The sequence below is a fragment of the Doryrhamphus excisus genome, linkage group LG18, assembly GCF_037039965.1.
Source record: "Doryrhamphus excisus strain RoL-2023G ecotype Guam linkage group LG18, RoL_Dexc_Guam_v1.1, whole genome shotgun sequence".
Classification (NCBI taxonomy): domain Eukaryota; kingdom Metazoa; phylum Chordata; class Actinopteri; order Syngnathiformes; family Syngnathidae; genus Doryrhamphus; species Doryrhamphus excisus.
The window spans coordinates 2,547,406-2,575,332 of NC_136374.1; the positions used below are offsets into that span (position 1 = coordinate 2,547,406).

Consider the following 27,927-nt stretch of genomic DNA (forward strand, 5'->3'; position numbering starts at 1 on the left):
AACAATATCAACAAAATAGTACAGTTATTCCCTTTAGTTACGTACAGTTGTATATCAGTCAGTATCTAATGCAAAATAACAAAAGCAGAAGCTATTGACTCTCAGTGTAATACAGAATTTGGTCTTTTACCATAAAATAAAACAATATCAACAATGTTACAATATGATCAAAACAAGAGAAAAATCCGATTCTCGAAGTGTGGTTTCGTCATTCGAATATATCATTAATAAATGCAAGTACTCCTATCAAAAGACGGCTTATTTTGAGCTTTAAAAATCAATTCCATGTAAATATATTTTATTGATGAACCGGGGACACAACATTGCCCCGCCCTTCACGCGCGAGCTGGGGTTTGGATCGAAGCACCACGCCATTTTCCATCGACTTGACGAAAAAGGAGCGTCACAATTGAAGACGCGCGGGTGAAACGATTCTTCAAATTACAGCAAATAAGGTACGTTTGTGTAATACTAGTACACGGATTATAGCACCGTAGTTTTTATTTGTCGCAATACCTTGGTGAATTTACTGCATGAGCAAAGTGATGCGATCCATTGTTTCATTCGACCGCAGGCTTAACGCTCGGCCTTTGGAGAAGGCAGCGGCCATTTTAGCTTTAGCTAGCCACCGGCTACTATTCTTTTCGAAGCGACGTAACGACATACTTTTACGCAAGTTACACATTTTAGGGCATCGAGTATGTGGCACAAAGTGGTTCAGCACAAAATGAAAATATTACGCGTGTGTTTTTATTGCTCATTGCTAAGACATCTCGGCCTTTTCAAGCTATTGTTAGCATAGCCACTATGCTAACAGGAAGCTAGGCCTAGTCCCGTAAAGTGTCAGAGTATCGCATTTCGTGGTGAGAAAGCTGCTCCTAAATCTTGTTTTATACAAAATAAGACACATATGTGCATTTAGTAAAGACACGCATCATTTTGGTAGTTTTTGAAAAGCTAAGACATCTCGGCCTTTTCAAGCTATTGTTAGCATAGCCACTATGCTAACAGGAAGCTAGGCCTAGTCCCGTAAAGTGTCAGAGTATCGCATTTCGTGGTGAGAAAGCTGCTCCTAAATCTTGTTTTATACAAAATAAGACACATTTGTGCATTTAGTGAAGCCACGCATCATTTTGTTAGTTTTTGAAAAGCTGTACCTACATGCTAACCCAAACATTTTGATAATGCAATCACTGTGACCTACATCATACACAAGCAACGCCGTGATTGTGATGTTTATAGTTGTCATGCATGTTAAACCTAGATGCACACTGATTTCTGTGCACTTTTCTCTCAATTTTTTTTCAGATCCAGCCATGCACCGTGAATGTCCACTCGACTGCAAGGTCTATGTAGGAAATCTGGGAAACAATGGAAACAAGACAGAGCTAGAGAGGGCTTTTAGTTACTACGGGCCTCTTCGGAGTGTCTGGGTGGCGAGAAACCCCCCAGGCTTTGCCTTTGTAGAATTTGAAGATCCCAGAGATGCTACCGATGCCGTGCGGGAGCTAGACGGGAGGTAGGAAACTGCTGCCCGCTGCACCTTGAGATAAAAAAATCACAATAATAATGTGGATGTTTGCATTCCGCTTGTCAGAACGTTATGCGGTTGCCGCGTGCGAGTGGAGCTGTCCAACGGTGAGAAGCGTAGCCGCACCCGCGGGGCTCCCCCTTCGTGGAGCCGGCGCCCCCGAGAACGAGATGACTACAGGCGGCGTAGCAGTCCACCACCGCGGCGAAGGTGACCTAGAAAACATTTTTTGTTCCGCCATTGGCCAGTCAGAACCACCATTTGTATTTTGAGTTATTTGACAATTGCTGCTACCCCTCTCGCTCGCAGTATACTTCCTGGCAGTAAGTTTTTCCAAATAAGGGCTAGTGTTTGTAATCATATCTGCTTAGTCAGAATTTTTACCTTGCTATATGTAAGGTTCATATTATTTAACATTAAATAGCTATATATTTCGTCAAAATCGAAACTTTTTTATTTGTGTAGTACCCGCAAAGCGATTGCATTCATACTTATGATTATAGTATTATTATACAACTATATGGCCATTTAAAAAAAGTGAATAGTTGTTGAATATTAAAATGAAAATAGCTGAGAGTAGAGGGTTTAAAAAGATGAAAAAGGTCACTTTAAAATTTAGTAAAGATGCAAAGTTATTTTTTTCAAGAAAAAAACGATTAGAATATAACTTTCTTCTTGCAATATCCCTTTATTCCTACAATGTTTAGACTTTATTCCCATAATAATTATAGTAATTATACATGACCTATTTTCCCAAAAAAATACAGATTTAGCCTATAGTTTGAGACTTTTTGGTTATTTTTTTGTATTGCATTCGCGGTAAAGAGATTTATACATGCAAGCAAGTCTGAGCTTTTCTTCCTGTCACTCATCAATAAGGTTATCCCTTCTTATTGCAGCCTAGCATGGTAATATTTTTACAAAACCTGGTATTTAAAAAAAATATGGTGGTCTTATATTGAGTCGGTGCAGTATTTTTATGTATTGTGTGATTATTAGTGTAAATCGGTGATCTCTTTGCGGGGACTACATGTAGCCGAGATGCTCACTCAAGAGGCTACTTCGTTAACTGTGAAGTAAGCCACATTTTTTAAATTAGCGGGGATAAGAAAGGTCAATGTGATGCTTTTCCTTTTTGTTTGAGGATGCTTTTTATTTTTCATCTATATTAATAAGAATGAAACCCGTTGCAGAGCCACCACCATGCCTCTTCTCACCACCCTCAGAGTCAATCAACTAGTCCTCTTTCAGCATCATGTGACTGCTGACCATCGTGCCTCAATCAGCTTGGCTGGTGCTGTCACATGACCCAGGCACGGCCAGTCGTCAGGTTGCACCAGGCCATTGGTTCCTCATCATGCTCTTCTCAACCACCTCCTCCTCCAACCTTAACCCAAACGGCAGCGGCCCCACCTCACATTCCAATCGGCGTATCGCGTTTCCAAATGTCGACAAGCTACCAGCGGCAGCCGTCGGCTAACCAATTAAAGCAGGGAAAAAGTCCACAGCCAGCCCCCACCTGCCTGCCACCTTATCACCTCGCAGCATCTGGCCAGGCGTATTCAGCCAATTCTTCCTACCCGGCCGACAGTCTGCCTCCCTTTCGTCATATCTAGCTTGTTGAAAACCAAAAATGCTAGTAAGTTTTCCTGCTTCATTCAGTTCACTGATGATAACAGTTTTAAAAAGTGAAGACAGAGCTGGGTTACAAAAGGTTGTTCTTTCTTTCTCTTTTTGAATTTTTTTTCTTTCTCTAAATTATGATTTACATTTACATAAGTTTGTCATTTTGTCCTCACCCATTACTGTAGTTCCTTGTTTCAAAGGGTAAAAGGTTCCACCACCACCAGATATCTGGAACTTCATATCCAGACATTTTGATTATAAGTTCTTTTGTCCCGGGGCTCTGAGCACAGTTATGTGGTTTTATCACAGTCTAGCCTGTTTTCTGTCAAGGTCTATCACTTTCTATTTGCTTACGTTGTCTGTGTGACAGCCCACAGTGCAGTGCTCCATCCTCAGATACTCATCTATCATGGATGGACATTGCACTGTGGCCGCCTGTTTCTGTATGGCCCCGTGCTACTAGTTCAGGTTTTACTTAAACTTTTGTGGACGGACGCCCACATGCTAACGTGCTTTCTAGCCGTGGCCGATGTGTCCGTTGAGGTTCTTAACATCTTCACATTTTCCCTGCACAGATCTCCACGCAGGAGGAGCTTTAGTCGTAGTCGCAGCAGGTAAGTCGGCGAACCATGATGCAGCTTCTGCTTTTGTCGTTGTCGGTAATCTTTTTATTTTTATTTTTTTTGAACGCAGGTCTTTCTCTAGAGACAGAAGAAGGGAGAGGTCCCTCTCCCGGGACAGGAACCACAAACCTTCAAGGTCCTTCTCTCGATCAAGGAGGTAAATGATCAACAGCTCATTTATTATTTATTCCTTTATTTATCCCTATTCCCCATAGGAAATCCAAGTCCCTCATTTATCGTTGTTGATTGGTTCTATACTTGACTGCTATGAGTGAATTTTTTGCAAAGTAGGATTTATTAGTGACCACAGCCACTCAAAACGGTAACTTATTTTGAATACAAACGGCGGCAAAATCATAATCTGCGCTTTGCAGAGTAATAAATGAAATATTTTTGTACTTTGAGCATCAAAAAAACTCTTATGGCTTTCTAAAAAAAAAGATCATTTTAGAGCCCGCTAGAAACTTTACGCCACATTGCTCAGCCGATGGGATGGCTGCAGGGAAACCAAGCTACACGGCCACACTACTTGCTTCTTGTTGTCCATTTAAAGACGACCACCATTGTATATTTTGTGCATGCCCACACTGAATGAATTTCATTTGTTCTGTCCACAGTCGCTCCAGATCAAACGACAGGAAGTAGAAGAACGTGAAAAGAGTCGATGAAAACGGTTACACTTGGACGTTTTCACATGATGGACATTTGTCTTTTTTTGTCTTTTTTTTTTTTTTTTTTAATCAAGAGTTTTAGTTCCACCAGTCTCCCCCATTTCACATAGGTTGGGTGCGGAAGTCCTGAAGAAAAAAAAAGTGCATCACCCAGCATTCCATTTCACAAGTAACGGCTACAAAAGGTGTCTGTTTGCATTGTTTTTATAAATGGTTCTAATGTGTAGTACGATCCATAGTGAGTTCATGTTGATTGTGTCTAAGTGCTTACGTATGAAAGCCAACTCGTGTTCACTGTGCGACTTTCTTACCTCATAGTGAAGGCTTCCATCTGTCTATGCTCACCTTTGTTTTTCTTTTCTTTTCTTTTTTTACAAAGTGATAGATGGCTCAAGATATGGAATGTATCAAACAAATTACAGGCTGGTTTTGTGTCATTACTTTCATGTGAAATTGTCTCCAATTAAAAAAAAAAGTTGTTTAAAATGCGTTTTTCTATATTGAGGTACCATTTTAATTGGCGGTAATATTTGTATAGTTATCGAATACTTTAAAGTATATGTTTAAAAATACTAGTTGGAGAGTCCATAGAATTACAATGGCGTTTGTTCTCCACAAGAGGGCGATGTTGCAAATTGTATTGTTCCGATCACAAGTTAAGCCGACAAAATCTACTATTTATTCATACATTTGACCAAAGTCAATTCAACACTCCAACTTGTATCAGACGATACCAAGTTAAGCCGATATCAGGCCAATTAAACAAAAAATATTTTATTAAAAATAAAGTGGATGTTGCAAAATAAAAGCAAATCATTTTACTTATTGTCCTCATGTCCTAAACACAAAAAAATTGCACTGTATTAAACAGAAATTTACACCCTTGGTATCCATATGATGAATACTTGGATCGATCCACCCACCAACATTATTTCAAACGTAACATTGTAGAATATTGTAGTATGTAACCTTCCATATGGTACTCAAATACTCCGATTTAACGCAACAGTTGACAACTATTTGACTTAGTTTGTATGCATTAAATCCAGCTGCAATTCCTGGAGTGTATACGTAAGAGTCCCACGGATTTCCCTCCTTTTTCTCGGCGTTCCACGCTGTCCGCTATACAGTGAAGTTATGTAACAGGCTGGGATTCTAACCCTTTCTGCGGGAAAGATAAGACTGGAATAATGGTGTCATTGTGCTGCTGATAAAAGCCACATAATTGCATACACCTCGTGAATCTTGTTCAAAAACATATTTAATGCAATACTAAATGCCTCGTACTGTTGTATTGACGTGATGACCCAATATTGACACGTCACGAAAATAAATGCAGGAGTAAAGGAAGCCGTAAATACTAAATGAGTCCGTGTACAACTATGTCTTTTAATAAGGCACCGTTAGTGTGCTATGACGTCATATACGGGCGACACAAGCCCGGCACTAATGAATGAGACACTTTATATTGTACAATACAACTAGGCCGACTTGACACATTCCCTTGCTCCACATGTGGCGGTGTCATGGTCCCCGCCATCCCTCCACGGCTCCAACCCACGGTCCAATCGCTCGTCTTCGGTCCCACGCTCCACCTCGTCCCACCACGGCGCCTAAATTCACGCATACGTCCCACGTGAAGTGGCATAACCCCCACCGGCCTCTCGAATCCGCGCGCGCTTTCCCGCTGAACACCGCTTATGACGCCACGTCACGACGCGTGGATTGTGACTGGCGGTTGCCACGGAGACGGCGGGAATACGCTTCACACAGGGAAGGCATTTCCACCCACTTGTTATGTAAGCTTATATGATTGATGTCATGTGACGCCCGCGGCGGGATCATACTATTTCAACTATTTGTGATTTTCACTCACACAATATTTTATATATATACTTTACAGTATATATATATATATACACATTACAGTAATTACAGTACTGGAATCATTCTGTGGAATTGCAACTTAAGTGTTGCATTTTAAGTAAATTCAAGCTCAACCACTAAATGACCCGTCATGGGGCCAAAGAAAATTGCAATTTCATTTTTGAAATTTTCACAATCATTTTCTACCGCTTTTCCTCACGAGGGTCGCGGAGGGTGCCGGAGCCTATCCCAGCTGTCTTTGGGCGAGAGGCGGGGTACACCCTGGACTGGTGGCCAGCCAATCACAGGGCACATATAGACAAACAACCATTCACACTCACATACCTATGGACAATTTGGAGTCGCTAATTAACCTAGCATGTTTTTGCAAAACATGCAAACTCCACACGGAGATGGCAGAAGGTGGAATCGAACCCTTGTCTCCTAGATGTGAGGTCTGCGCGCTAACCGCTAACCACCACTGAGAAGGAACTTTAGCTCAGGAAGATTTCTTTACAAGTAGTACGACTATGGGCGGAACGGTGGATGAGTGGTTAGCGTGGAGACCTCACAGCGAGGAGACCAGGGTTCAATTCCACCCTCGGCCATCTGTGTGGAGTTTACATGTTCTCCCCGTGGTTTTCTCCGGGTACTCCGGTTTCCTCCCACATTCCAAAAACATGCTAGGTTAATTAGCGACTCCAAATTGTCCATAGGTATGAATGTGAGTGTGAATGGTTGTTTGTCTATATGTGCCCTGTGATTGGCTGGCCACCAGTCCAGCGTGTACCCCGCCTCTCGGCCAAAAGACAGCTGGGATAGGCTCCAGCACCCCCACAGCAGTATCACTGTGAACATCCAGCAGCAACACAACATTTTGGCATGACTACTATTTTGATGAAAAATATACTGAACCAGGGCTGCACAGTGGACGGGTGGTTAGCACACAGACTTCACAGCTAGGAGACCCGAGTTCAATTCCACCCTCCACACATCTCTGTGTGGAGTTTGCATGTTCTCCCCGTGCATGCGTGGGTTTTCTCCGGGTACTCCGGTTTCCTCCCACATTCCAAAAACATGCTAGGTTAATTAGCCACTCCAAATTGTTCATAGATATGAATGTGAGTGTGAATGGTTGTTTGTCTATATGTGCCCTGTGATGTGTGTACCCCGCCTCTCGACCATAGGCTCCAGCACCCCTGCGACCCTCGTGAGGAAAAAGTGGTAGAAAATGAATGAATGAATAGTACGACTATGCGGAATAATAAACACTATGCTAACGCTAAACGTGTAATTTTAACAACCTTTAAAAAAAGTGCCACAAGGCATGCTGGGAAGCCTGAACACTTACTCCAACCTAATGTACGGTGTACTGTGACACCTCAGCAAAGAGGTCCAGTATTTAAATGGGCAAATGTTACAAACAAGCGATTAATCCACACAGAGCTCGAAAAGGATGTCGTAATTGATAATCCCCTGCATGAAAACCTCATAAATATATAATATGTATGTGCAGTACTCTTCATTAATATGACTGAGTCATTATGAGCTGTACATTGTAGTCACACATTGGGAGAAAGCAGCTAAACTAGATGACCATCCTTATTCACACATAACAGTGGGGGCCCTTCCTGCTCTGGAATTTCCTTCAGCTCAGCAAGCCTAACGTCACGTGTGCTCATGTGTTTACCGGGCTAAATCCACGTGTAGGCTTGGCCCCGCCTCTGCACGAGACGGCGAGTAGTGGGCCCCCCGCCCACCGGAGCTCATAAAAGGCTTTGACTGACCGGGGAGTTCATTCATCGACAAAACCTGGAGCTGTAGCAAAACTGTCTTCGCTATTACTTTGACATTCTTTTTGGAGAACGTTTCGAGGCGACTGAAGCATACAAGAGTTTTCATTTGGATATGGAAAATGTAAGTAAAGGCTTTCGTATTTTTTTTATAGCCACATTAGCTTGCACTCGTTACTATGTTGTCTAGGTAACCGTCATAAGTGTTATTTTCCACGAGCGGAGTAGCCCAACATCATACTTTCCTGACTTTCCCAACATGAGACGTTCCATTTCGCTAAAAAAAAAATAAAAATAAAGAATATATGAGTTACATACATGTTGTTGTTAGTCGACGGAAGTCTGCCAGACTCGACTGACAGCTCCTGATCCGGTGACACGAGCTCGAGACTCACGTGGAGCAGCGTAGTAACTGGGCAGGGTCTTGAAATCCCAGCTCGTGCGTGACTTCGCAGTCTCCCGCCACAAACCCTTGAATCACTCCTACCGGCCCCGCCCACTCTAGCCTGACGTCATTTCCACCTAAAAATGAAACGTTTACTGCCATGTATGTGTGTGTGTTGGCTTAAAAAGTCAAATTGACTCAAATGTAGCGTGAAAATGAGGGATATCAAGTAAATACACAATTGTCACCTAATTAGTTAGTTAGTCAAGAGTCAATTACATTTGTAGTGAGTACATTTACAATTATTTTAATCGAGAAACACAACAAATATTTAATAATGTATTGTAATTCGACCCTGCTTCATGTTGTCTTGATAATAAGGCTGTTCCATAGGATTGGGATCCAGTCCAGCACTTCCTGGATCACTTATTGTTCATTTAGATACATTTAATCCCTTTTTCTATAGATTTTAGATAGACTACCATGTTTTGGGTCTTTACACTAATTGTATACCTCAACCATTGCCCCCCCAAATATCGTCTGGCCTTACAAATGAACCTTTCCACACCCCTCAATGCAAAAATGGACTAGTTGGCGTATCAGTGCCCCCTGGTGGACATGTTCTACACCTGCAGTTTTTTCTCCTGAGGACATGCCCTTACATGTCTGATTGAGACAGTGCCCAGGCATATACCAGGCATTGTGAAGGGGGAGGACCCAGTGGTGAGTCATGGTTGCCGGGTATAAATACACTCCCAGTATCACCACCAGTGTGGGATGCTCTGGTGCGGTCACTGAGGAAGCTTAGAACAATGGTAAGACACGTTTCCACTTGAAGTTGCTTACTTTGTATGCAGTGAAAATCAATTTGATGCCATCTTATGTTATGTTTGTCAATTTCCTGGTTTTTGGGGGGGCAATAATGTGGATTTTTGAAATGTTAAGAAATATTGTATTTCAATGTAATTCAAATTACAATTATTTTCTCTGTACAGGCCATCAAATATTTGGAAGAAATTGAAATCTAATATGGAAAATATGTCAAATATCATTTTATAAACTGGGAGGAATTTCTGATCATTTTTTTTGTAAATGTGATTTTTATAATTGACATTTTTACAGCTGTTTTAATGTTTATTTTTAAATGAATTGCCATCATCTTATTTTTAACTATTTGACTCAACAGCGCCTCCGTTGGTTACAGCCAGTATCGCACCCCATTTTGCCTCAGTGGCCACTCTCACTATAAACACTAAATCGATACATCCCAAAAATATTGTAATATATGCTAAGGTCCATATCGCCCAACTATAGTTAGCATACTAATGTTAATGTTAACATGCAACACCCAGCGTGGTAGAGCATGTCTGCATATCAAAAAAACAAAAATATTATGCTATTAGCATGCTAACACTAATGTGCTAACACCTAACATAATAGCACTATGTTTTTAAATAGGTTTTTAGTCATGAAACAAGCTAAAATGGTAATGTTAGCAATGATAATGTTAGCATGCTAAACTTACCATGACAGGGCTTTGTGTGTGTCAATGTTAAAACTAATGAAAATGGCTAAAAATGCTATTGTACTAATGTTGACATGCTAGCAATGCTAATATGCTAATGTTAGCATGCGATTCGTCCCACCAAATGGACAAATGTTACAAACAGAGCTGTACATTGTAGCCACACATTGGGAGAAAGCAGCTAAACTTCCCAAAATATTGTAATATATGCTAATGTCCATATCGCCCAACTATAGTTAGCATACTAATATTAACGTTAACATGCAACACCCAGCAAGGTAGAGCATGTCTGCGTATGAAATTGTCAAAAATATTATGCTATTAGCATGCTAGCACTAATGTGCTAACACCTAACATAATAGCACTATGTTTTTATATAGGTTTCTAGTCATGAAACAAGCTAAAATGGTAATGTTAGCAATGATAACGTTAGCATGCTAAACCTACTATGACAGGGCTTCGTGTGTGTCGATGTTAAAACTAATGAAAATGGCTAAAAATGCTACTGTACTAATGTTGACATGCTAGCAATGCTAATATGCTAATGTTAGCATGCTAATTAGCATTATAACATGAAGTGTTTCTGTAAGTCTATACTTAAATGCATTCCTATATAGAGTATGTTTACAAGCGGCAGCATCAACCGTGTTGGACGCCGCGACTCAAGTGCGTTGTCTTCAGGCGGCTGTTCGTGACGTCCGCGTTCTTTTGTTTCCTTTAGTGTCGAATGATGGCGAGTAGAAAGCGGATCCTGAGTCCTCTGGGGAAACGCCCTACACGACGGAGCCTCTTTGGTCCGGTCGACCACAACCAGCTGCAGGCGGACTTCCAAGCCGAGCTGGGAAAAGACCTGGAAGTGGCGTCGCGGCGCTGGAGCTTCGACTTCATCGCCGACAAGCCTCTGGCGAGCGGCGATTTTCATTGGGAGGGTGTCCCGGGCACCCAGGTGCCCCAGCTCTACAGGTCCTGTATGCTTGGTCGGGCGGAAGGTCAGACGGTGGCAGAGGCGGCTTTTAGTCCCAAGAAAAGATGGGCGGGCCCGCCGCAGTGCGAGAAGGAGAACATCCCCGAGAACGTGCTGGAAAGATGCCCTTTCAATGTGGAGGAAACCCCGGGGAAGAAGGAGAACGGAGGGCTGAAGAGGAAACAAACTAACATTACAGGTAATGGAAGACACATACACAATATTATATGAAGATAATACTTCTTGTATTAGCACAATTTCTTAAAATGTATAAAAGATAAGTTAAAAATGTGAATGGCATGATATTAAAAACATGTTTTTTGAGGAATACCTGGAATATGAAATGATAATTTTTTTCATTACAAAGATATTTCAAGAAAACAACGTGACCGGGTCATTTTTGACCCACTTATGGAAGGTTGGAGTAGTAACACAAAAACTAAAATTTCTTAAAATTTATAAAAAGTAAGTTTAAAATGTGAATGGTATGATAGCAAAAACATGTTTTTTGAGGAATACCTGGAATATGAAATTATAAAAAATTTTCATTATGAAGATATTTCAAGAAAACAACCTGACCGGGTCATTTTTGACCCACTTATGCATCTAAGGGTTAAAGCTAGCTTGTCTTCCATAAGTAGAATATAAACATGAGTTTGATTTGCCTTTCCTTCTCCCAACAGATTTCTATCAGGCTAAAAGAAGAGTGGTTGGGACGCCACGGAAATCTGGTGTTTGATATTATCTTTTTGTTGTTTTTTTTTAATGTTCCCATCATTCCACTCATGCATGGGCACAGACTGCAGCACCACTCGGAAGGGACATCTTCCACTTAATTTGGGTACTGCATTCATTCTAAAGGGGGGAGGGCCGTGTCGGGTCGGGTCGGGTCGGGGTGGGCTAAATTGCTAAGAAGCTGACATTTGATCTGAGGAGATTACTGCTAATCTCCCTAAACGTGGATTTACACTCATTGGGACGGAGTGGATGTCCCAGCGTGTCGACTGAATTATTCCTTGTGTGCATTCCGCAATTCGGCGATGGACGTCTCCGCGGGTGAAGAATACTTGAAACACATCAGGGTTCCTGTCAATCTGCCTCAAGGAAATCCAAGGACGTCGCCGCAATGTTCTGCTTTGTGTTTTTATTTTTTTTTACCCTCCTTAGGCACTTCCTTCCTAATGTGTATTATACTTTATAGATCCGCAATCAACTGACAGGAATGGACTTGGAAGAGTTTTGCTGGGGTAATCATGTTGTCTGTGTAATATATGATTTTGACTTATGTATAGATATGAATACTGCAATGCAAAGTAGCATGCAGTGTATTCACGGTAAACACAATGCGGTATTGCACAAGCGCCTCGTGTATCGAGTGGACGGTCACATGAGTATTATATAGCTAATATATGTATTATACAGTGTATATTGTGCAATTCATCAGACTTGATTGTCACCTGCCTCAAACGTACGTGTCCTCGTGGCTCCTATTTAGGCTCCCGCTGCTATGTGTCATGTGACTGTCACGCTTCTATCTCCGCGCACAGCTCCTCTACTGTCTTACTTTCAAGCCACAAATGAAATCTATCCTTTTATTTATTCTGCCATTGACTTTATATTGAATAAGAACGGCATCACAATAAAATGTCAGAATCTCGTTCTCTCTCTGTGTGTGTTGGTTCCAACGGGGGAGGATTCCGCAACAGCTGCACCCGCACCAGCTACGTGAACCGCTACGCTACCAACGGCCTTCATTAAATGAACGCAAAGCACGGCGATCGATGGTAGCTTCTGCCAAACTGAAGCGTCCCAGATACGCGCTGCCGCTTCTCCGATGCTTTAAATGTTTGCTCACACTCGACACCAGGGGTGGGCAAACTACGGCCCGGGGGCCACATCCGGCCCGCCAAGTGTTTGAATACGGCCCGCCCAATCTTTCCAGGTGGAGTAAGAACGTAAATTAGTAGTAAGTTGAAATAAAAAAAATGTGTTAGGTGTTAGCATGCTAATGTTAGCATACTAACATTTTAAACTATTTCTATGGGTAGACAGATATATACTGTAAACACCTACCACTACAATCATGGTAGGTGTTAGCATGATAACATTACCATGTCATAATGGCAAACATGTTACCACACTTAGCACCATCATGGTCGGTGGTTACCATGCTAACATTAGCATGGTTGCATTTTTACAATGTAGACACATTTAAAGACTCAGAACTATCATGGTAGGTGTTAGCATGCTAATATTACCATCTTAGAATTGCTAGCATGTTAACACACTTAGCACCATCGTGGTAGATGGTTACCATGTTAACATTAGCATTGTTGCATTTTTAGCAATTTTCACATGTAGACACATTTTAAGACTGAGAACTATCAGGGTAGGGCTTAGCATGCTAACATTACCGTGATAGAATTGCTAAAATTGCTAGCGTGTTAACACACTTAGCACCATCGTGGTAGGTGGTTACCATGTTAACATTAGCATTGTTGCATTTTTAGCAATTTCGTATGTAGACACATTTTAAAACTGAGAATTATCAGGGTAGGGCTTAGCATGCTAACATTACCATGTTAGAATTGCTAGCATGTTAACACGCTTAGCACCATCGTGGTAGGTGGTTACCATGTTAACATTAGCATGGTAATATTTTTAGCCATTTTCTTGGACAGACACATATAAAGACTTACCACTATCATGCTAAATGTTAGCATGTTACCATTAACGCATTAGCATTGCTAGCATGCTAACATCATCACAGTCGCATTTTTAGCCATTTTCACAACTAGACACATATATAAACACTAACCACTAATATGCAAGATATTAGCATGCGAGTGTTAACATGTTAGCATTGCGAGCATGCTAACACCAGCACAGTCGCATTTTTAACCATTTTCATAACTAGACACATATATAAACACTAACCACAAATATGCAAGATGTTAGCATGTGAATGTTAACATGTTAACATGTTAGCATTGCGAGCATGCCAACATCAGCAGTCGCATTTTTAGCCATTTTCATAACTAGACACATATATAAACACTAACCACGAATATGCAAGATGTTAGCATGTGAATGTTAACATGTTAGCATTGCGAGCATGCTAACATCAGCACAGTCGCATTTTTAGCCATTTTCACAACTAGACACATATATAAACACTAACCACTAATATGCAAGATATTAGCATGCAAGTGTTAACATGTTAGCATTGCAAGCATGCTAACATCAGCACAGTCGCATTTTTAACCATTTTCATAACTAGACACATATATAAACACTAACCACTAATATGCAAAATGTTAGCATGCGAATGTTAACATGTTAACATGTTAGCATTGCGGGCATGCCAACATCAGCAGTCGCATTTTTAGCCATTTTCATAACTAGACACATATATAAACACTAACCACGAATATGCAAGATGTTAGCATGCGAATGTTAACATGTTAGCATTGCAAGCATGCTAACATCAGCACAGTCGCATTTTTAACCATTTTCATAACTAGACACATATATAAACACTAACCACTAATATGCAAAATGTTAGCATGCGAATGTCAACATGTTAGCATTGCGAGCATAGCGAGCATGCTAACATCAGCACAGTCGGATTTTTAGCCATTTTCATAACTAGACACATATATAAACACTAACCACGAATATGCAAGATGTTAGCATGCGAATGTTAACATGTTAGCATTGCTAGCATGTTAACGTCACAAGTCTAAATCTGTACATAAAATAAGGTCTGTCCTCGCAAAGAAAGTTGCAATATTCCGAGAAACAAACACAATAAAAAAAATGAGGTTGGGAAAAAAGTTTGAATCTTATGGGACCTCACAGAGTTGCCGGTTTGACGCCGGACCAATCAAAGCGGAGCAGGCGTTAGGACCAAGAGGATGACAGCGCAATTTGAGAGTTATATTACGAAAAGAAAGAATCAAACGCTTTAGACCCGTGTGCTTCCCCTCTGTGCTCCCTCGGCCCCTCCCACTTCCTCTCCAGCCTCAGCAGCGCTGCGGCCGGTACGCCTGCGCTAACCCATCCCCGCCCCCACCTCCATCATCTGTTCCTTTGCTCCCACATCCATTATAGGGCAGGTTTGTATTTAGACTGATAGAGCGAGAGAGAGAGTTGGGGGGGGCGTCGGGAGTAGAGAGAGCGAGAGAGAGAGAGAGAGAGAGAGAACTAGCTGAAAGCGGCGAGCAGGCTAACAAGCAAGCAAGGCTGCGGCCATGGACGGCGTCAACAATGGAGCCGCAGAGGATGTGCTGAGGTGATCAGTCAGCCGGGCCTCGGCTGAGGGTGACGATACTCGAGGCGGTGCGGGGTGGGGTGGGGGGGGAATCGGGGGGAGGAAGAGGAGGCGAGGAGGGAGGAGGATGGGCCTGGCACAGCGGCAATTGGATTAAAGCAGTATGGTAACGTTTCTCCTTTTCCATTCGATCTATCGCTCCTCGTCCTCGTCCTCGTCCCGCCATCCTGTGCTGTTCTCGTGCCATCCCTCCTGTGTCATCCTCATCACGGCCGCCCCCCCCCACACGGTTTTCCCCCGCTCGGAGCGTCATCCATTGCTGCTGCATTGTTGTTGTCTCTTTGCGGCATCATCCATGCACCATCCATCCTCAACCCAACAGGGACGGCGCCCGTCTGTTTTTCATAGTAACCTACTTTCACAGGCCGTAATGGAGCCAGAGTGCGTATCATTGCGAGGGGGGGGGGGGGGGGGTGAGTCGGGGGGGTTATGTATGGATAAATCCTCCCACTGACCCGTCCAGAGAAACGAGAGCAGGCGAGATGCTCGGTGTCATGTGTCTGCCTGAGCTCATGTTTGCAGGCTCCGATTACACAGTTTTGACGTCAGGGGAAGCCAGGGGGGGGGGGGAATTAAACTAGCCACCATCTGCCCGCCGACACGTACACCCATGCAGGGAATCCCCCCGACGGACCCTTTACATACATGATCAGGCTCAGTGTGTTTTTACAGTGCCGTATTTCCTCCTTGGTGACGTTTTTCTCGTGCATCAAAATGACATATAATGAATGGGGTGCACTACTAGGCTGCTACCAGCAGAGGCGCTGTTGAGTCAGTCTCAATGTCTTGTCTTGGCTAAACATACTGTGATACAATGATATTTCACATAACACCTGCATGGAAACAGGAGTTCAGAACATTCAATGAGAGATCCCACGGATGCTTTAAAGTCATTTTTGGCCATTTTCATAACTAGACACATATATAAACGCTAACCACTAAAATGCAAGATGTTAGCATGCGAATGTTAACATGTTAGCATTGCGAGCATGCTAACATCAGCAGTCGCATTTTTAGCCATTTTCATAACTAGACACATATATAAACATTAACCACAAATATGCAAGATGTTAGCATGCGAATGTTAACATGTTAGCATTGCGAGCATGCTAACATCAGCAGTCGCATTTTTAGCCATTTTCATAACTAGACACATATATAAACACTAACCACAAATATGCAAGATGTTAGCATGCGAATGTTAACATGTTAGCATTGCGAGCATGCTAACATCAGCAGTCGCATTTTTAGCCATTTTCATAACTAGACACACATATAAACACTAACCACAAATATGCAAGATGTTAGCATGCGAATGTTAACATGTTAGCATTGCGAGCATGCTAACATCAGCACAGTCGCATTTTTAGCCATTTTCATAACTAGACACATATATAAACACTAACCACAAATATGCAAGATGTTAGCATGCGAATGTTAACATGTTAGCATTGCAAGCATGCTAACATCAGCAGTCGCATTTTTAGCCATTTTCATAACTAGACACACATATAAACACTAACCACAAATATGCAAGATGTTAGCATGCGAATGTTAACATGTTAGCATTGCGAGCATGCTAACATCAGCAGTCGCATTTTTAGCCATTTTCATAACTAGACACATATATAAACACTACCCACGAATATGCAAGATGTTAGCATGCGAATGTTAACATGTTAGCATTGCGAGCATGCTAACATCAGCACAGTCGCATTTTTAGCCATTTTCATAACTAGACACATATATAAACACTACCCACGAATATGCAAGATGTTAGCATGCAAATGTTAACATGTTAGCATTGCGAGCATGCTAACATCAGCACAGTCGCATTTTTAGCCATTTTCATAACTAGACATATATATAAACACTAACCACAAATATGCAAGATGTTAGCATGCGAATGTTAACATGTTAGCATTGCGAGCATGCTAAATCAGCAGTCGCATTTTTAGCCATTTTCATAACTAGACACATATATAAACACAAACCAATTATTAAATTATTAAATTATTAAATTATTAAATTATTAAATTATTAAATTATTAAATTATTAAATTATTAAATTATTAAATTATTAAATTATTAAATTATTAAATTATTACATTATTACATTATTACATTATTACATTATTAAATTTTTTATATATGTCGTTATGTATGTATGTATGTATTTTATTTTTTTTACACCTCGCTTTTTGTGTCCTTTGGATTTTCTTGAAAATTTTGCCCCGTTTTTTCCGTACAATATTACACACAATAGCCTCGTCAGCGTGACCTGTGCTGCATCCTTGCGGAAAAATTCAGTGCCCAAACAAAGCATCCTCCACGCTATGTGTTTCACTCGCCTTGCATTTTTTGTGTGGCTAAATAACACGTCATGGGGCCAAAGAATTTTGCAAATGGCAGCAATTTCAATAAGAAAGGTGTGAAAGAATTTATAGCTGTCTCAGGCTATGCCTGTTACGAATGAGTAGTTGGACCACATTGAGAAAAAAAACATTTCTGAGAAAAAAAACTTGTGATATGCGAGAATAAAGTTTAGGAGAAGAACCTGGTAACAATTTTATTCTTGTAAATTTACAACTTTATTTTGTTTTAATCTCCTAATATTACAACTTTTTTTGTTGCGCGTTTACGTCTTTATTCTCAGAACTTTTTCTTCATAACATAACTTTTTTTTCAAAGAGTAAATATGCGACTTTTTCTGGTAAATTTATGAATTTTTATATCTTTTTTATACAACTTGTAACTTGTTTTCTTGTAAATTTACTACTTTTTACAAATAATATTACAGCTTTTTTCTCCTTGTAAATTTCTGATTTTATTTTCATTATTATGTAGAATTTGTTCTATTTATTCTTGTAATTTTCCAACTTTTTTTGCTTGAATTTAAGACAAAATTAATGATAAACGTTATTTTTGCAGGTTTGACCCTTTTTTTTGTAAATGTATTACTTTTTTCCTCCAGCATTTACAACTTTATTCTCATAGATTTCCGACTTTTTGTCAATTTTTTTTCACTTTTAATACTCCGTCATACCCTTCTAACTCATCTTGCGTACATAAACAAAATGATTCATACCATGTTTAATGTGTTTTTATGTGTTGGATAGCTATATTAAAAGCAATATTAAAAAGTCCCTTTGCACAAACATTTCCAGGGAAAAGTTAGCCATCCAACACAAAAACATCCTCTGGATCGGTTTGACTCGGCTGATCTGGGATCAGCTTCACTGAAAGCGTCACTTCATTCCCGGTATTCCATATTGCGTATTATGACCCTACCTTCTCGTCCTGGCAGCTGGACAAGAGCGAGGCGACGACTCTCAGCCTCCCCTCCACCGCCAGCCATGGAGGCTCCGACAGCAACATCAGCGCGGAGGCGGCGGGGTCATCATCGGGGGTCACATGCGGCGGTGCGGAGGGCGGCGCGGGGGCCGGGGAGCCTCATCGGACGCGGGCCGCCCTGGAGCACCTGCAGCAGAAGATCCTGAAGGTGACCGAGCAGATACGCGTGGAGCAGGAGGCCCGTGACGACAACGTGGCCGAGTACCTGAAGTTGGCCCACAACGCCGACAAACAGCAGGCTTCCAGGATCAAGCAGGTGTTCGAGAAGAAGAACCAGAAGTCGGCCCAGACCATCGCACACTTGCACAAAAAACTAGAGCACTATCACAAGAAGCTAAAGGAGATAGAGCAGGTGAGTGGGGTCATATTTCAAAACAGTATCATCATAACACAACCTTCTTATATTTTACCTTTATTTTGATGTGTTTTTAATGTCTAAACCAGGGGTCTCAAACTCAATTTACCTGGGGGCCACTGGAGCTCGGGTCTGGGTGAGACTGGGCCGCATCAGGTTTTCCAAAAAAAAAAAAAACGCATTTATTAAAAACAATACATTTTTAAAAACTTTGCTTTGGTTCCAATTTTCTACAAAAAAAGTTCTGATAAAACATTCCACTGTTCTCAAATATCTTAATTTTTATTTTTCTACACAAAATAAGATGAAAAATAAATAAACAAATCAAGAATAAAGAAAATCAATCAATCAGTAATAAATAAATATAATAATAAAACGGCAAATAATAAAAACGTAAGAAACCACATATAGTTGGTGGGTAGACAAATTATTTTTTCATATTAAAATGAACAAAGCATTATTAGAGCCCTGTAGACATGACAAAACACGACTATAGTCACATTTATACTCTTTTTATTTACAACATATTGCGCAACTGCAGGGTCTTGAGACACATGCTAACTCGCAAACTAGAGAGCTAGCGACCTAAACGGTAGCCTTCAAGTTATTTCCTTTCAACTTAAATAGCCAAAAACCTACCACTTCCACACGGATAGGGAGGATAACTATTAACAGTTATTTAACCTTTAACATGAACATGAATCAAACATAATAATTTTTTCTGGGTACATGATACCATACAGCATCCATATCAAACTTGCGCGGGCCGCACTAACATTAAACTTTCATATCGAGGCGGGGGCCTCAAGCTAGTGTCCTGCGGGCCACATTTGGCCTGCGGGCTGCGTGTTTGAGACCCCTGGTCTTGAGACACATGCTAACTCGCAAACTAGAGAGCTACCGACCTAAACGGTAGCCTTCAAGTTATTTCCTTTCAACTTAAATAGCCCAAAACTTACCACTTCCACACGGATAGGGAGGATAACTATTAACAGTTATTTAACCTTCAACATGAACATTAATCAAACGTAATAATTTTTTCTGGGTACATGATACCATACAGCATCCATATCAAACTTGCGCTGGCCGCACTAACATTAAACTTTCATATCAAGGCGGGGGCCTCAAACTAGTGTCCTGCGGGCCACATTTGGCCTGCGGGCTGCGTGTTTGAGACCCCTGGTCTTGAGACACATGCTAACTCGCAAAATAGAGAGATAGCGACCTAAATGGTAGCCTTCAAGTTATTTCCTTTCAACTTAAATAGCCCAAAACTTACCACTTCCACACGGATAGGGAGGTTAACAGTTATTTAACCTTTAACATGAACATGAATCAAACGTAATAATTTTTTCTGGGTACATGATACCATACAGCATCCATATCAAACTTGCGCGGGCCGCGCTAACATTAAACTTTCACATCAAGGCGGGGGCCTCAAACTAGTGTCCTGCGGGCCACATTTGGCCTGCGGGCTGCGTGTTTGAGACCCCTGGTCTTGAGACACATGCTAACTCGCAAACTAGAGAGCTAGCGACCTAAACGGTAGCCTTCAAGTTATTTCCTTTCAACTTAAATAGCCAAAAACTTACCACTTCCACACGGATAGGGAGGATAACTATTAACAGTTATTTAACCTTTAACATGAACATGAATCAAACGTAATAATTTTTTCTGGGTACATGATACCATACAGCATCCGTATCAAACTTGCGCGGGCCGCACTAACATTAAACTTTCATATCGAGGCGGGGGCCTCAAAGTGTCCTGCGGGCCACATTTGGACCCCTTTTTTACCGTAATCTGATTTTCTGAGTTTTTAAATAATAAATACTAAAGCATTGCCAGATACTGAAAAACCTTTAAAATGTCGATACCTCAGCATCAAGGGGAACAAACGTCCAATATACTGGCACCATCTACTGTATGAACTACAATAACAGGAGACCTATTTCTTTGCTCTTTACAGAATGGACCCGCCCGTCAGCCAAAGGACGTCCTGCGGGACATGCAGCAAGGATTAAAGGACGTGGGGGCCAACGTTCGTGCGGGGATAAGTGGTTTTGGCGGCGGTGTAGTGGAAGGCGTGAAAGGTGGCGTGTCGGCCCTCACTCACACCGCCGTGGTCTCCAAGCCCAGAGAGTTTGCCAGCCTCATCAGGAACAAGTTTGGCAGCGCGGATAACATCGCCCACCTGAAGGACACATTGGAGGACGGCGTCGGGGGCCACGCGGACGACACGCCCACCCCTCGCGCGCTGAGCGGAAGCGCCACGCTGGTCTCCAGCCCAAAGTACGGCAGCGACGACGAGTGCTCCAGCGCCACGTCAGGCTCGGGCGCTTGCAGCAACTCCGGCGGGGCGGGAGGAGGAGGTGTGTTAGGGCCCACGATTGGGAGTCCCAGGTTGGACGGGCACCACCATCATCACCATCACGTGCACAGCTCGTGGGACTCTCTCCTTGAGGGCCTGCAGGAAATCAAAGCAAGTCAGGCCCACATGGAGGACACCATCGAGGACATGAAGGGCCAGCTGCAGAGCGACTACTCCTACATGACACAGTGCCTGCAAGAGGAGAGATACAGGTACACGCATACTACTGCATACTACTGCATACATGACATACTCCACTGGGAGATTTGATGCCATGCCCCAATAAATCACAATAAACACCAAATTTTCCATATTGATAGCCTCCACTGTAATCAATGCCATGTCCCAATAAATCACAATAAACACCACATTTTCCATATTGATAGCCTCCACTGTAATGAACGCCATGTCCCAATAAATCACAATAAACACCAAATTTTCCATATTGATAGCCTCCACTGTAATCAGTGCCATGTTCCAATAAATCACAATTAACACCAAATGTTCCATATTGATAGCCTCCACTGTAATGACCGCCGTGTCACAATAAATCACAATTAACACCAAATTTTCGATATTGATAGCCTCCACTGTAATCAATGCCATGTTCCAATAAATCACAATTCGCACCAAATGTTCCATATTGATAGCCTCCACTGTAATCAGTGCCATGTCCCAATAAATCACAATTCGCACCAAATGTTCCATATTGATAGCCTCCACTGTAATGACCGCCGTGTCACAATAAATCACAATTAACACCAAATTTTCGATATTGATAGCCTCCACTGTAATCAATGCCATGTCCCAATAAATCACAATAAACACCAAATGTTCCATATCGATAGCCTCCACTGTAATCAATGCCATGTCCCAATAAATCACAATAAACACCAAATTTTCCATATTGATAGCCTCCACTGTAATGACCGCCGTGTCACAATAAATCACAATTAACACCAAATTTTCGATATTGATAGCCTCCACTGTAATCAAGGCCATGTCCCAATAAATCACAATTCGCACCAAATGTTCCATATTGATAGCCTCCACTGTAATCAGTGCCATGTCCCAATAAATCACAATAAACACCAAATTTTCCATATTGATAGCCTCCACTGTAATCACTGCCATGTTCCAATAAATCACAATTAACACCAAATGTTCCATATTGATAGCCTCCACTGTAATGACCGCCGTGTCACAATAAATCACAATTAACACCAAATTTTCGATATTATATATATCTGGTAAAAGTACCAGATGGAGGGGTAGGATTTAATAAGCTTTGCTTCTTCCTACTCCTTTTGGACATGTGGAACTGGGAACTGATTATGGGATGTACTCAATTGGAATCTGATGCATGTTCAAATGAAATAAAACCATTACTTCATGAAAAGAAAGACAAACAGGAAGGAAAATGTAGGTTGACCTTTTTCTTTGGTTTTTCCCAGGTATGAACGACTAGAAGAGCAACTGAGTGACCTGACGGAGCTTCATCAGAATGAAATGAGCAATCTCAAACAGGAACTGGCCAGCATGGAGGAGAAGGTGGCGTATCAGTCCTACGAGAGAGCAAGAGACATTCAGGTGAGCATAAATAACTGTAACTGTAATCAGCAGCGGTATTATGTATTGATCAGTGTGTGTGTGTGTGTGTGTGTATGTGTGTGCGTGCGTGCAGGAGGCGGTGGAGTCCTGCCTGACACGCATCACCAAGCTGGAGCTTCAGCAGCAGCAGCAGCAGGTGGTCCAGCTGGAAGGCGTGGAGAACGCCAACGCTCGGGCGCTGCTGGGCAAGCTCATCAACGTCATTCTGGCGCTCATGGCCGTGCTGCTGGTCTTCGTGTCCACGCTGGCCAACTTCATCACGCCGCTGATGAAGACCCGAGCCCGCGTGGCCGCCACCGTGCTGCTGACTGTGCTGCTCTTCGTCTTGTGGAAGCATTGGGACTTTGTGGAGACCTGGCTTCTTCCCAGCTGAGCCGGAGAGGGTCAACTAACCAGAAGCACACGGGATGATGACACGCCACACTCTGTCTGACCTTCAGAACTCCAGTCCATCTCATTGATCTGCTCCATTGGTGTGGATGACCAATCATTGATTACGAAACCGCTGTCACCAAAAACAAACAAAAACAACAACTCCTGCAATGCTTTTTATTTTCTAACTAGGAGGACACCGTGAAGACAGGATGAGGATCCGTCATGAATGTTATGTGCTCGTCGTCATGCATGTCCTCGTGTGGCATGTCTTGACGCTTCAGGAAGGACAACATTTTTGGATTTTGGAATAATTGCCATTTAGTTGGACACTGTACATTCATCCAACACTTACATTAGGTATACCTGCACAATGTGTCCACAAATAGAAAAGTTTACCAGCAGCATCGTAATGTCCATTTTTTTAATTTAATTTAATTTAATTTAATTTAATTTAATTTAATTTAATTTAATTTAATTTAATTTAATTTAAATAAGTATATTTTATTCATACACCTTTCACAGGGAAAAAGCATCTTTTTTTTAAATAATAAAATGTAAAAAAAAAAACATAAAAACACAATAAATACGCATGGATTTATCCGGTTTAGCTAAAAGCCTGCTTAAATACACATATTTAAGTAAATCCATATTTTTATATTGTTTAAGTAGATTTTTTTCATACAAATCCTTCCACAGAAGCATTTTTGTCATAAAATAATTCTAGAATAAAAACAACGTATTCATTCATTCATTCATTTTCTACCGCTTTTCCTCACACAGGTCGCGAGGGGTGCTGGAGCCTATCCCAACTGTCTTCCGCCGAGAGGCGGGGTACACACTGGACTGGTGGCCAGCCAATCACAGGGCACATATAGACAAACAACCATTCACACTCACATTCATACCTATGGACAATTTGTAGTGGCCAATTAGAATTAGCCTAGCATGTGGGGCCTGCGCGCTAACCACTCGCCCGCCGTGCAGCCCAAGTAATGTATGATTAAGTAATTATTTATGATTATATATTTTTTATTTGAAATATCTATGATCTATTAATATAATACAAGCAATTGTAAACAAATTAATTATTAATTTAGAAATAAATAATTATTCGTATTCCATTTGTTTTCTACTGTGTTTTCCAATAAAATAAAAATCAATTACACAAATACACAAAACCAGAGTTTCAGGAAAATATCAATTCCCGACTAAAAAAAAGTAGCTTTTTGTGAAAAGATACATTTCCAGCCTAACTAATATTTTTTGCTAAGGTGACAGCTAACTATCTAAACATAACTAACTATACCAACATAAACAACACAAAAATGTGTTGTTTTACATCAAAATAGCAGTTTATTTACAAATTTTGTTTACAATTGAAACTGAACTATGTGTAACAACTGCAAACGCAATCGGTTCTACTTTTTCGGCAGCAATATACGTCATACCCCCCCCCCTCCTAAAAATGTTGAGAAATTACATCATAATCAATATTTTTTTTTGTTTGTTTAGTTTTTTTTTCACCACTGAAAAAATTAAAACAAAAACATTTGTTAGCAAGATTTGTTTGGATGGAAGGATGGATGGATGGATGGATGGATGGAGGGTATTTCTATGTTTAGAATAATCAACAGGGGAATCCTTTATCGAGCTTTTTTATCGGAAAGCCGGACTCGCATGTAGCCAAGGTAGCTAGCTTTTAAAAGGGAACTACACTTTTTTTTGGGAATTTTGCACATGTGCATATAACACATATTTATTTCCCTTTTCTGTGCATTATAACACGAGAAAACAAGTGCCACTGGAGATTTATTTGGAGAAAAATAAATAGCCTTCCCTTATGATATTATCCATCTATAAAATATACTAGCACTAGCACCGGAAATAAAATGCAATATGAAATATTAATATTTAGATGTAAATGTCACAGGAGACCATGCATCATGAGTACTCATCACATTAGTCTACTTATATTACAATATTTTCTGGAGAAATAAACATTATTATATAAAAGGAAAAACATTGAAAAAGTTGCCACAAAACATGTGACACGTAAAACACTGCCCACTAGTGGTCACAACAAGATACGGCGTATGAAAATGCTTTATAAAACCATAATCAAAAACAAAAGTTGTTGCTCCAATTAATTATTTTTTTTTTAATGGATAAGTGTTCAATTGTCAAAGTTGATGGCATAGTTAGCATAATAATCACATTCACATGCTTATTCCACTTTTTCATGTGAAATATTGAATTGCGATGATGGTACAACCTGCATAGCATCAAAGCGCCAAATGTTTCTAATGTTTTTCTTGAAATGATTAGAAACACATTAATAAGTTGAATAAGCAATGCCAGTGTTTCCATTGAAAGGGGGTTGGTTATATTGTGCAGGCGTACCGAATGTTGCGTCCCTCCCTGGTTTGTCGCTTTTTAGACATTTCTCTGGCCGTGTTTCCTTAGCTGGCGTTGAACAAATCCGCTCACATGCATCACCTGCGTCATCATGATAATGTGAAAAAGATTTTTCCATGCATATAGTAAATGATTTGACTTGTCGTAGATCTGCTTTTGCTCCCTCCCTGCAGTGTCAAACTGGCATGTCAGTGTGTGTGTGTGTGTGTGTGTCTCAATGTTTCTATCCATTTTGCAAAAATAAATATGTCTGTTTTTTCAACGTGTGAGGAAGAAATAGCTCTATTTCTTTTAAAGAGGTTCGGAAACTTATCAGTGCTCATTTGAAAAATGAAATATTTGCAAAATACAAATATTTCACCCGCAATTACTATAGCATGAATGAAGCAATGAATTAGCTTTAATATTTCCAGTTATCCAGAATACATTCAAATTAAATATAAATACAATTACAGGACCCAAATATCAAGTATATAAAAATATGTATATTTTTAAAGATCTTGTATGATGCAGTGCAGCTCTATACCGTTACAAACATAAATCATAACATAATGTTTTATAGACTAATAATAATATTGCCAATTATTATTTCAAAATATAACAGCAATAATAAACATATACTTGTAAGAAGATAGCATAACTAATATTATGTAGGCATTAACAGTTGCTAGTATTAAGCAGTGCAGCTAATTTTAAAATAAATAATATAAATATAAAAATATATAAATTAATATATAAATTAATATTTAATTAATATATAATATATAAATAAATACAAATATATTTTAATAACAAAAACATAAAATATATTTTTCTTTATTTTAATTATTTATACGTATCCTAAAATTACTATGCAATATTATTACTTATTAATTAATTCATTCATTCATTTTCTACCGCTTATCCTCACAAGGGTGTCTTTGGTCAAGAGGCGGGGTACACCCTGGACTGGTGGCCAGCCAATCACAGGGCACATATAGACAAACAACCATTCACACTCACATTCATACCTATGGACAATTTGGAGTCGCTAATTAACCTAGCATGTTTTTGGAATGTGGGAGGAATGTGGAATACCCGGAGAAAACCCACGCATGTAAAATCCACACAAAGATGGCCAAGAGTGGGATCCTTTCCACTCCTATTCTTCTTTATTTACCCCACACGAGCTAAGGAAACACCACAGGGACACAGAAAATGGCCGCTGCTCCTTAGCATGCTACCAAGCTAACTGAGGTACTATACAATTATAGTGTATCAAACAGAGTGGGAAAGCAAGTAAAAGTAATAAATCCAAAAACTTACCACTTCCACTCGGAATAAAAGTACTTATTGTCACTTTACGGCTGACGACATAATATCGCCGTGTTCAGGTCATGGGATGTAACGTCGTGTGTCATCGATGTTTTGTGTCATTACTGACGCCTCGTGGCCAGTAGTGGTGTGTCGGTCATGAACGAACGGGTAAAAATAATGGTTCTTTTTTTGTGAATTCAGTCCGTTCCTTTGCAAATGCTTTTTTGTGATTGGCTTGAGAGTCGGTTCACTGTTGCTTTTGCAGGGCGGGACTATCTGGGTGCTTGTCTGTCTTATCCTATCGTCGCGCCTGGCTCTGTTTGGTGGGTGGGGTTAGCTGACAGAGAGATTGACTGACACTCGTCGGTCGTTCATTCATGACCGATAATTGAGTCGGAACGACAGGCCTGACCGGGTCTATGCACCAGGGGGAGCGCACAGGCTTAACGACCAATTGACTGCAATGACCGAAATGAACGGATCTTTTACTGAATTAACCGAAATGAACCGGTTCACTGAAATGAACGGTTTTGCCCATCACTAATCGCCAGAAAACAATATATCACTTGTTTCAGTATTTTTTTGGGCTAATCTCGCGATATTAAACGTAATGATGCTTCTCGTTTAGAGACAAGCTCTTAAAAAAACAAGAACGGGGCAGCCTGAAGCCAAACTGAACTTTAGCATAACTAACATGAATGATAGCTAATAAAATAATATGAAAGGGCTGTCATGTCCAAGCAGAAACTGTTGTAATCCTACATTTGATCATATTTACTTAAAGTGATCGAATATTAAGTCATATGCAGCAGTAAATAAGATCGCTGTATATG

The 27,927-nt window shown here is 40.7% G+C and overlaps 3 protein-coding genes and 1 long non-coding RNA gene across 6 annotated transcripts; 3 read left to right on the forward strand and 1 right to left on the reverse strand.

Moving 5' to 3' along the window:
• The first annotated feature begins 297 nt into the window (after nt 1-297).
• srsf3b (serine and arginine rich splicing factor 3b) lies at nt 298-4,516 on the forward strand. 3 transcript variants are annotated; one of them, XR_013630317.1, is made up of 7 exons: nt 298-455; nt 1,309-1,519; nt 1,598-1,741; nt 2,725-3,170; nt 3,733-3,771; nt 3,851-3,937; nt 4,398-4,516. XR_013630317.1 is itself a non-coding variant. In XM_058054222.2 (6 exons), exons 2-6 carry the CDS (start codon nt 1,317-1,319, stop codon nt 4,423-4,425), a joined length of 501 nt encoding a protein of 166 aa, XP_057910205.2. In that variant the 5' UTR covers nt 298-455; nt 1,309-1,316; the 3' UTR covers nt 4,426-4,516. The 3 variants fall into 3 exon arrangements, 1 of the variants encoding a protein (XP_057910205.2); XR_013630316.1 differs by having other exon boundaries at nt 2,725-3,771; XM_058054222.2 differs by lacking the exon at nt 2,725-3,170.
• Nucleotides 4,517-9,183: 4,667 nt separating this feature from the next.
• Nucleotides 9,184-11,842, forward strand: cdkn1a (cyclin dependent kinase inhibitor 1A). Its single transcript, XM_058054221.2, has 3 exons — nt 9,184-9,310; nt 10,742-11,183; nt 11,668-11,842. Exons 1-3 carry the CDS (start codon nt 9,308-9,310, stop codon nt 11,721-11,723), a joined length of 501 nt encoding a protein of 166 aa, XP_057910204.2. The 5' UTR covers nt 9,184-9,307; the 3' UTR covers nt 11,724-11,842.
• Nucleotides 11,843-15,129: 3,287 nt separating this feature from the next.
• On the forward strand, nt 15,130-26,060 carry tmcc2 (transmembrane and coiled-coil domain family 2). The gene is made up of 5 exons (XM_058054201.2): nt 15,130-15,423; nt 18,625-19,023; nt 20,996-21,609; nt 22,852-22,987; nt 23,082-26,060. The coding sequence occupies exons 1-5, from the start codon at nt 15,421-15,423 to the stop codon at nt 23,379-23,381; spliced, it is 1,452 nt and encodes a 483-aa protein (XP_057910184.2). The 5' UTR covers nt 15,130-15,420; the 3' UTR covers nt 23,382-26,060.
• LOC131105828 (uncharacterized) lies at nt 20,822-27,146 on the reverse strand. Its single transcript, XR_013630253.1, has 3 exons — nt 27,104-27,146; nt 22,830-22,962; nt 20,822-21,493 (listed from the first exon to the last, which is right to left on the reverse strand). It is a non-coding gene; the product is annotated as an uncharacterized LOC131105828 (long non-coding RNA).
• Nucleotides 27,147-27,927: the final 781 nt, after the last annotated feature.